Below are 10,113 nucleotides of genomic sequence, written 5' to 3'. Positions count from 1 at the left end.
CATGAGGGAACTTGAGCAGGGTAGAAAGGCCTAAACCATCTCGTCCCTTGCAGAAAATGAGAGACCAGGGGGAGACGTTCAACGGAAGCACCCTCCATCTGTATATGCTTGGCAGATAAGCTGCCACACAGACCTTCAGAGTGGCCGGAGCCGCCCCTGCCGAAAAACTACTTTGTAAGAACTCAGTATTGAACCAATAGGGCAATTAACTGGATCTAGATTACATTGTGTATACCAGGAGATGAACAGCTTCCACTTGAAGGCATAAGTGGAAGGTGGAGGGGGCTCTCGAGTTAAGAATAGTATCTGTAATCTCAGCCAAGAGACCATAACACCTTAACGTGCCCCGCTCAGGGGCCACACCCAAAACTTCCATAAGCCGGACAGGGGTGCCGGATCATACCCTGAGCTTGAGCCAGCAGGTTTTGTCTGAGGGGAACCTCCCACGGAGGGCCGACTAACAGACCAACCAGGTCTGAAAACCAAATCTGAGTGGGCCAGTGAGGGGCCACCAACAAAAGGTGTCTTACTTTGTCCATTCACACTCTGAGCAGCACTGCTGAGAGCAAGCGAATCGGTGGAAAGGCAAAAGACTGGCCCTGGGCTATGTATGGGCCAGAGCATCTATCCCCAGAGGCGACGGCGGTGACAGGGAAAAACCACAGTGGGCAGTGCGTAATCGTGCTCGAAGCGAACATCTGCCATATGCGACCCACTGAGGATGCAACCTCCAAGCTCTGGGATCCAAGCCCTGCCTCGAGAGTAGGTCTGACTGACAGAAAACTGGTCTGCGCCTAGAGAAGCACACGTTTTGCTAGCCTGTACAGGGGGCGAGAGCGTAGCCCTCCCTGACAATTCAGGTACGATACTAGTCATGTTGACCAGGTGACCAATACATGACACCCCTTCTTTAGATGGGGTAAGAACCGCTTGAGTGCCAGAAACTAGCAACTGCTAGCAACTCCAAACGATTTATGTGCCAACCACGATGCACTTTGCTCCAGGTTGGTAAACCTGGTAAACTGCCTGTAAGGGATGCGTCCATCGTGACAGCACGTCCCTAACTGAACTCCTCTGCGGAGCAGCGGGAGCCTCGTCCATGGACGCAGAGCACGAAAGCCTCTGCGTGTAACCAGAACTTTGCGGAAAGGTAGGCAATGAGGTGAGATCCCCTGACTCTTGACTGGGGATGCGCGGTATACCGGTACTGGGAAAATACCGGTATGTATTTTATTTCAAACGGTACGATATCATGATTTTGCTCATTTTGGTATATACTGCTGTTCCGAAGTTCACCGCTAGGTGGCAGTGCGCTACCCAAACTGACGCGAAACCGGCAAATGTCATGTGGCGCCATAGAGGAACAAAATTAATACAGCAGTTGAATCTCACTCAACACGCACAAAAGGAGTTAATAAAGAGAGGATTAGACGTGAAATTTGGAATTACTTTGCTTATAAAACTGCTGAAGAACCATCAAACCTCGCCAAGCATCTGCCACTTGCCCATCCTGACTTGTACAAGACATTAAGAGATTGACAGGTGAGTGCATAAATCAAACGATCTAATTTTTACATTTATTTTCTTTTAACACTGATCAACGCACATACATAAGATCGTATCGTTTAAATATAATGAATTCTCCAGCGTTCGTTTCAACCAATGACATTTAGATTTCATAATATTTGCACGCATACTATTGCACTATATTCGCGTAAGACGTAACCAACTGTGTTTATGTGACTGCTCACTAAAGATGGACATTTGACATAAGTTTGTGTGTATTTGACTAAGGAAAAACAACTTAATTTGGAATGCGCGACGCTCTTTAGGCTTGTCTGTTTGTTGTTGGTATGAGCACAAAGAAAACTCTCTCTTAGCTTCCATCCCATGTTTGACGGAATGCTATAAAATCGCTTGCATGTTCAAATTGGCAAGATTTAAAAAGACGTGGGTAGTGATTTCCGTCAGCTGTCCCGAAACGAAAGCATAAGTTTTGAATCGGAGCGCGCAGATTGCTTTTATAGTGCATGTGTGATGTATTTTGAAGCTAGAAGCAATTTGCTCATTTTGAGAGCTAGAGAAGGCACAAGAAAGTTTCCAAATGACTGATTTGATAATCTTTGTTGATTCATTTAATAATAAACATTTGCGTTAATTTCCCGCTTTATAAACCTCAAACCTGCGAGAGTAAAATTATGCGCAATACCCGCGCCAAAATTCAGACCCTGTATGGTATCGATTTAATATCGGTACTTCGGTATTAGATTGTGGTACCGTACAGAAGCCAAAATTGTGGTATCGAGCCATCCCTACTCTTGACCCACCATTGGAATGGTCTCATGTGGAGCAGGCCCAACTGAACTACATTGGCATAGACCAACATGGACTAGACGACCTGTCTTGAATGACTCAGACAGTTTTGCAGTGACTGAACGCGTGCAGGAGACAATTATGCCCGCATCACGCCAGAATCTAGATCCACACCCAGGAAAGTTGTCTGCTGACTCGCAGGAAAACACTCTTCTGAGGGTTAATGTGTAAACCTAGGCTCCTCAAATGGCAGTGAACTAAGTCTCGATGAACTATTGCCAATTCCAGTGATTGAGCTAATATCAGCCAATCGTCCAGGGAGTTCAAGATCCGGAGGCTCTGGAGCCGCAATGGGGCCAGAGCAGCGTCCATAAATTTCGTGGAGCTAAGGCTAGTCCGAATGGGAGGACACGGTATTGGTAAGCTTTGCCCTTGAGAGCAATCCCGAGAAACTTCCTGTGTCTCTTGACGATCTGGATGTGGAAGTACGCATCCTTTAGATCGATGGTCACAAACCAATCTCCAGTTCGAACCTGAGACAGAATGGACTTCTATGTCAGCATTTAGAATTTGCTCACTCTGAGCGCAAGATTTAAGCGACGCAAGTCCAAAATCGGACGTAATCCATCAGCCTTTTTGGGCAAAAACAAAAAAATGACTGTAGAAGCCTGCCTCTGCCTGAGTGGGGGGTATCTCTTCTATAGTCCTTTTCTCTAAGAGACACACAATTTCCACTCTCAAAGCCGGAGCCTCCCAAGGACGCACCGTTGTGGGAAGAGCACCACTGGAAAAAGGTGGGCCTTTGCGGAATTGGATGGTGTAGCCGTGTCGAATAGTACGTAACACCCATAGCGAAACCTCGGGCAGGCGTTGCCACAAGGCCCAGTGCTCCACAAGGGCGTTAGCCACTCTGTTTTGGGCACCTGCTGTTACTGTGGGCGCCAATGCATTTCCTAACTGCAGAAAGCCTCTGGCGTCTGCAGAAACAGAAGGCACATGTGGAGCTATGCGCTCTCTGTCACAAGGTGGTCTACCTGTATAGACCTCTAATACAGGGGACCGTCCAACTGCCTGACCGGGCATGGGGGGGCTCGGACGCCATCATAAACAGGCCATGCGCACATGACCCAAGGGCTTTCTCCTGAACTCTGAAGGCGGTGGGTGGAGTTAGGCCCTGACCAGGGGTTGAGTTACCCTTTAATAGTTTGAAAACATATTTTGCACTTAAATGTTATATTTGCGCCCTTTTCTAATTTCTAGATTAGATGATTTTTAAATTTCCAGCACTGGAATGCATTTTTATCACTCTTTTATGTAACAAATTACAGTTTTATTTCGTAATTAAATAACTAGTTACTCCCCAACACCGAGTATAAATAATGTTCATAACCCATCAGAAAAGTTTTATACGCTGTCCCGCTCTGAAATGATTATAAGATCCTCGCAAAGGACTTAATGCAATATTTCTATTATAGGCTATATATTTATTTGTTTTACATAATATTATTTTATTTATATTATTTAGTATTGAAATTCTCAATACATTTTGTGTAGTTTATTTATATTCTTTATTCCCATAAAGAATAAAGCTTGGTACTGAATGATTACCATATTCACACACTATGGTATTTACCAAAATGTGCTTCCGAGAATGGCATAGTACATTTTTGTTAGGAGCTACATGACACATTACTCAAGGAATGTTGCAGTTAAAAAAAAAACTCATCCTATGATCACCCCAAAACCACAACAGTATGAAATTGCTCAATGACATCCGGGGGACTCATTGTAACTGTAGCATACCTGAACATGTGACACACAGGTATATCTAAACTTCTCACCTTCCCTTCATCATACATGATCAAATATCAGCAGTTCCTGTGATGGCTATGACATGTTGGTTTAACAAACAATATTCATCATATATGGGCTGAGAGGCAAACAACTGGATGGTGTCAGTGTGTGGGTATTGTGCAATCTCTGACTTCCCATGTAATGATAAATCACAGTAATTAACATGAGCCGATGACATTTATGTGAAATAAATGATTGTGATTCAATGAAAAAAAAATTGTACGAATCAATTTCGGAACCCTGCCCCTCCCATCTCCCTCCTGTATAAAAGCACTAACGCCTGCTGAGGAGAGTCAGACGATTAGTAGAGTATCAGCGCTGCACCAGCCTCTGGATTACTTTCTACTCAGACTTCTGAAGCCAGCCCAAGAGTACTTCAACACAGGTATGCATATGTGTTTCTGTTATTTGCTCAGTGTCAAGGCTCAGTATGCACAGGTTATCTGTACTGTTATGTAAGAAACTGAGACGCAGTTTTAAATCTATAAGCCAGGGAAGCATGTCTATTTGGCAAAAAAAAATCTCTTTTGAAGGGAATTTGATACATCATTGTCCATTTTGCTGCTCATCAGGGACCTTGTGCATAAGTTGCAAGTTTACTTATTCGTAGAAAGTGCGACCTCAGCTTGACATTGTAAATAAATGCACGATGAGTGTAAATAGCTTGGATTTAGGACTCAACTGCAAGCGTGAGCAAAGCATGGTTGGCACAGAGTAGGGGAGTTGCATGCAGGTGATTGGAGGTTTCAGTTGCTTTCTTTCAAAGTGGATATCTAACAGATGCTTTTTCCTTGAAGATTTCAGTCACGATGCAACTGATTCTGCAGTCAATCTTCTGCTGCTGCCTGCTGGCCACCGTTGCACCCAGTGTGGACAGTGCAAAACACGACCTGAAAAGAAGGTAAGCTGATGTGCTGATTTGATCTGGGGTTTTTAGTGGTGTTCGGCATTGGTTGAAATGTTTCTAATGAACGTGGTTCCTCTTCTTGGTGCTTAGTGTCCGGCTGCAGAGATCAAAAAGGGATTTGAGCCTTGCTGCACTGAGGACTTTAGACAACAGCCAGTTTGTCAGACCAGACGATGTCAAAGACAACTTAAGGCCACATTCCAGGTAAGAAAAAATGCCCAAAAGTAATTTCACATGATGGAGCTGTCAACTAAGGCTGTAAGCCATGCATTAACGTCCTCTTCCCTTGTCTGTCTTTCCAGCACTGGCATCAGCATGAGGACAAAACGCTCCAAGAACTCCATCACCCAGTCCAGGAGAGCGGGCTGCTCGCTCGGCACCTGCACGGTGCATGTTCTGGCTCACCGTGTCCATGACCTCAACAACAAGCTGAAGATCGGGAATAGATAAATGATATAAATGTATATACATGAAAATATTTCTGAAATATATACATGAAAGAGCAGGGCCGTGCACAGGGGGGTGGCCCGGTGGCTAGAGCCACTGCCCCTCTGCCCTCATCAGCTGAGTTGCCCCTCTTGCAGTCTATGGTCGCTACCCATCCCTGCTAAAAGTGTTCTGTTTTCCCCACAGACTGTAAAAAAAATTTCCCTCCGCAAAAGATCCACCGATTCCGCGAATCCGCTCCCGTGTTTTCCTGCTCGCTCCCCAGCGTCACTTGTGTGCGGAAATCTGGAAAGCGGAGACGACATTAACAGTATGCATTACAATCCGCGTAATTAGTTATTTGGTAGTTTGTTTCTGTATTTCTATTATTTTGCTCCTGATCTTCTAATAGTGCTAACAACTTGTACAAAATACACGTTCTTGGAAGAGAATTATAATTCTTGTCTAATTAAGTTTTTGTTCCTGATCTGATCTAATATAAATAACACCAACTTTGCTGTTGATGGCATATTTTGTAGAATATATATATATATATATATATATATATATATATATATATATATATATATATATATATATATATATATATATATATATATATATATATATATATATATATATATATATATATATGCCTAATTTCATATAATAACCCATAAACTGTTACAGAATGTATAAATTACTTTTGATTTAATTCTTATTAGGCCTACTATTTATATCTTCGGTGTCATTAATGTAAAATACTTCAAATATTCTACTTAAAATTTTATTTTGACAATTTAGTAGAATAATTGAATAACTGATAACAGAAAAATCTGAATCCCATTAAAAGATAATCATCTGAAAGGTAATTTTTTTATGACTTATGTACAAGCATATCAATATTTACTTATTTAATTGCCCATATTTTAATTGAAGATATGTCATAATAAAAAATAAAAAAAACATAATAGATTTTGTCATAATAGAATTCACTCAATTAACCTATAGGTTTTAATGAAAGTGAAGATGCCTGAAATGTACATCTAATTCATGAAAATATTAAATAATAGCCCCGTTAATTACAATAAGTAGGCTATTACATTTAAAAACAATAACACCAGAAACAACATGCCACTTGGGGCCTTCTGTGCCAAATATGGTTGGGTCATCTTACCCCAAGAGTCTAATTTGAGATAATTCAAAATAAAAGCTATAACATTTACTATACAAAGCCAAAAACATTTGTGTCCACAAATCCCTCATTAACAAATAGACACAAAAACGTTTTATATTCAACATAATACAATATCATATATCACTATTTTCGATAGACACAAAATTAGATCAAAACTGTTTTGACTGACTAGTAAGAGTAAGATGGATAATTTGTATGGACAACCCAATCCTCGCCCCCAATGCCCCACCCCAGTGCCCCTTTTTTTGGTTTGGGCCACTGCTCCTCAAAATGTCTGTGCACGGCCCTGTGAAAGAGTATGTATTAAATGTTTCTTGAGCAGCAAATCATCATATTCGAATGATTATTTTAATGATTATGTCATTTTAATAATATTTCACAATATTACTGTTTTTTGTATATTCAGCACAAACTGGGCTACCATGATATGTGAGCAGTACATGCTTGTATTTTTGATCAAATAAATGCAGCCTTGCTGAGCATAAAACATTATAAATCTTACCGATCAAAACCTTTTGAACAGCAGTGTGTATATCAAATGTAAATGCATGTTACAGTTAATGATGTCACTAAATTGTAATCAATTTAGATTTTTAAAGGGGCCATGAACTGGCTTTTTTATGAAAATAAAATAAATTCTTCCCTAGTTTTGAGACTCTCTCAGTTTTTATGGGCGTGCCGCACTGAAGACATGGAAGTAAACGCCCACGGCTAGGATTGGATAAGATTTGCATATTGCGCGTGCCCTTCAAACATCAAGTCAAGAGAGTGAACAACACACATCAAGAAAGGAATGTTATTTCACTAGTTAAGATAGCCCATCGGCAGGCCGGGCTTACGTTTTGGTTGCCCGTCTGAAAAACACATAGCCCCGGGATGTTGGTCTTTGCGAACCCTGGCCCATACATGTCCGAGTCTGATCCCGAATCACAATTAACCACAACACCACAAATAAAGGATTATTCAGCCTTTGACAGTGTGCTAAGGTATGTTCAGTTAGACACGTACACATAATCAATACGATTTGTAACAATGCAATACTATCACATATAGAATTTTTTTTTTACTCACATTAGTGTGTTGCTTCATTCATTCATGTAATCTCATCCTGTCTGCAAATCCAGCCTCTTGTTTACAAACGAATCCGTGGTTCACGAAACAAACGCGCAATGTCTTCCCCACGTGAGCTGGATATTCATTAAAAATAAAGTTCATCCATGCATTCATAATATTGGAATCCGAATGAAGCTTACGTGGTATGTTTACTTTTTAGAAATTCGATGCGGTTTAGCTCTATGTAGGCCTATATCATCTCCAGGCGTCCTGCTCTGCCCGTGCCGCCCTGGCCTCCTGAAATTTGGTCTGCGAATTTTCTGTCTCTCCCATCCCTCCCTGGTCTGTCCCTCCCGTCCCTTCCTGGTCTGTCCCTCCCGTCCCTCCATGGTCTGTCCCTCCCGTCCCTCCATGGTCTGTCCCTCCTGTCCCTTCCTGGTCTGTCCTTCCCGTCCCTCCCTGGTCTGTCCCTCCCTGGCCTGTCCCCCCCTGGTCTGTCCCCCCTGGTCTGTCCCTCCCTGGCCTGTCCCCCCCTGGTCTGTCCCTCCCTGGCCTGTCCCCCCCTGGCCTGTCCCTCCCTGGTCTGTCCCTCCCTGGCCTGTCCCTCCCTGGTCTGTCCCTTCCTGGTCTGTCCCTCCCTGGCCTGTCCGTCCCTGGTCTGTCCCTCCCTGGTCTGTCCCTCGCTGGCCTGTCCCTCCCTGGCCTGTCCCTCCCTGGTCTGTCCCTTGCTGGCCTGTCCCTCCCTGGCCTGTCCCTCCCTGGCCTGTCCCTCCCTGGTCTGTCCCTCCCTGGCCTGTCCCTTCCTGGTCTGTCCCTCCCTGGTCTGTCCCTCGCTGGCCTGTCCCTCCCTGGTCTGTCCCTCCCTGGCCTGTCCCTCCCTGGTCTGTCCCTTCCTGGTCTGTCCTTCCCATCCCTCCCTGGTCTGTCCCTCCCTGGTCTGTGCCTCGCTGGCCTGTCCCTCCCTGGTCTGTCCCTCGCTGGCCTGTCCCTCCCTGGTCTGTCCCTCCCTGGCCTGTCCCTCCCTGGTCTGTCCTTCCCATCCCTCCCTGGCCTGTCCCTCCCTGGTCTGTCCTTCCCATCCCTCCCTGGCCTGTCCCTCCCTGGTCTGTCCTTCCCATCCCTCCCTGGTCTGTCCCTCCCTGGTCTGTCCCTTCCTGGTCTGTCCTTCCCATCCCTCCCTGGCCTGTCCTTCCCTGGTCTATCCCTCCTGTCTCTCCCTGGTCTGTCCCTCCCGTCCCTAGTGGAGCATCTGGTAGCCGCTCCTTAAGGAGGGGGTAATGTCACATGCCTGTCCTGTCTTGTGGAGCACATGTGGTGTTTTGTTATTTTGGGCCATGTGCTCTTGTCTCGGTCTGATCCCTTCCCCTTGTTATCTGATTAGTGTTTGATTTCTCCAACCTGTTCCCTCCTGATGCATATGAGTCCTCACTCTAGTTTTTCCTGAGTTTACGAGACACTAGTTATTTTAGTCTATAAAGTTTTAAATATGGATATTTTTCTCACACAAACGCACCACTTCGCTTCAGAAGGCCTTTATTAACCGCCGGAGCCGTGTGGAGCAGTTATATCCTCCTGGGACCCACGAATAGACTTTTGTCCACTGTAGTGGACATTATATTTTAGTGAATTTCTCTGACATCATACATGTCACATGTCACAGTCTGGATGTCCTATAAAGAGCACATTCGGGGCTTTGCAGAGATACCAAATGTTTGGAGGTTTTTACCAGGACAACAACAACTTCTTGGTCTTTAAAAACGACTGAAATTAATGTTTAGCACTCTTATGGAAATATGATAATATTGTGTAATTATAATTTAAATGTATAATTTCGGATTAATTTTCAAATTGTTTGTTATCAACATCTCAGGAAAATGTTATGAGGTTTCTAATCAAAATATGACTTTCTGTTACAAAACCGGGCATTGATTTCATAAATGTCCACTGTGGAGGACGCTAGGACTTAAATCATGTTTATCAGGCATTTTGGAGACAAGTGAATAGGGAAAGAAATTACATATCAATATTCCTATGAAATATTAGATATTATTATGAAAATGTTGCCAATTATTCCTCCCATTATTACACTTTTATTTTGCTTACATATTGCACCAAGAACGCATTAATATGCAAATTAGATGCAGTGTATAGATACATTGTATTGGATAGGAAAATCCAAGTATAAAATCCATTTTACCCACACATTGCATAAAGTAAAATGGTATATCAATGCATTCCATGATATCTTTCATAACATAGATCAGAATCATCTATAAACAAAGTTTGTTTAAAAAAACATCCTGAAACCTAAAAATTGATTGGTGAATGAAAAATAAATTCCATAGTTTTTGCCTATACATGC

At 43.2% G+C, this 10,113-nt stretch overlaps 1 protein-coding gene across 1 annotated transcript; it reads left to right on the top strand.

The window, feature by feature from the left end:
- Positions 1–4,471: 4,471 nt before the first annotated feature.
- LOC307139653 (uncharacterized protein) lies at positions 4,472–5,524 on the top strand (the record flags this gene model as incomplete). The annotated part of the gene is made up of 4 exons (XM_079838704.1): positions 4,472–4,552; positions 4,965–5,068; positions 5,165–5,278; positions 5,377–5,524. Exons 2-4 carry the CDS (start codon positions 4,977–4,979, stop codon positions 5,522–5,524), a joined length of 354 nt encoding a protein of 117 aa, XP_079694830.1. The 5' UTR covers positions 4,472–4,552; positions 4,965–4,976.
- Between the last annotated feature and the right edge of the window lie 4,589 nt (positions 5,525–10,113).

The sequence above is a fragment of the Gobio gobio genome (genome assembly GCF_949357685.1).
Source record: "Gobio gobio genome assembly, chromosome: 2".
In the NCBI taxonomy this organism is placed as follows: Eukaryota; Metazoa; Chordata; class Actinopteri; order Cypriniformes; family Gobionidae; genus Gobio; species Gobio gobio.
The sequence above is the reverse complement of the archived record's forward strand: the minus strand, read 5'-3'. Positions and strand labels throughout refer to the sequence as shown.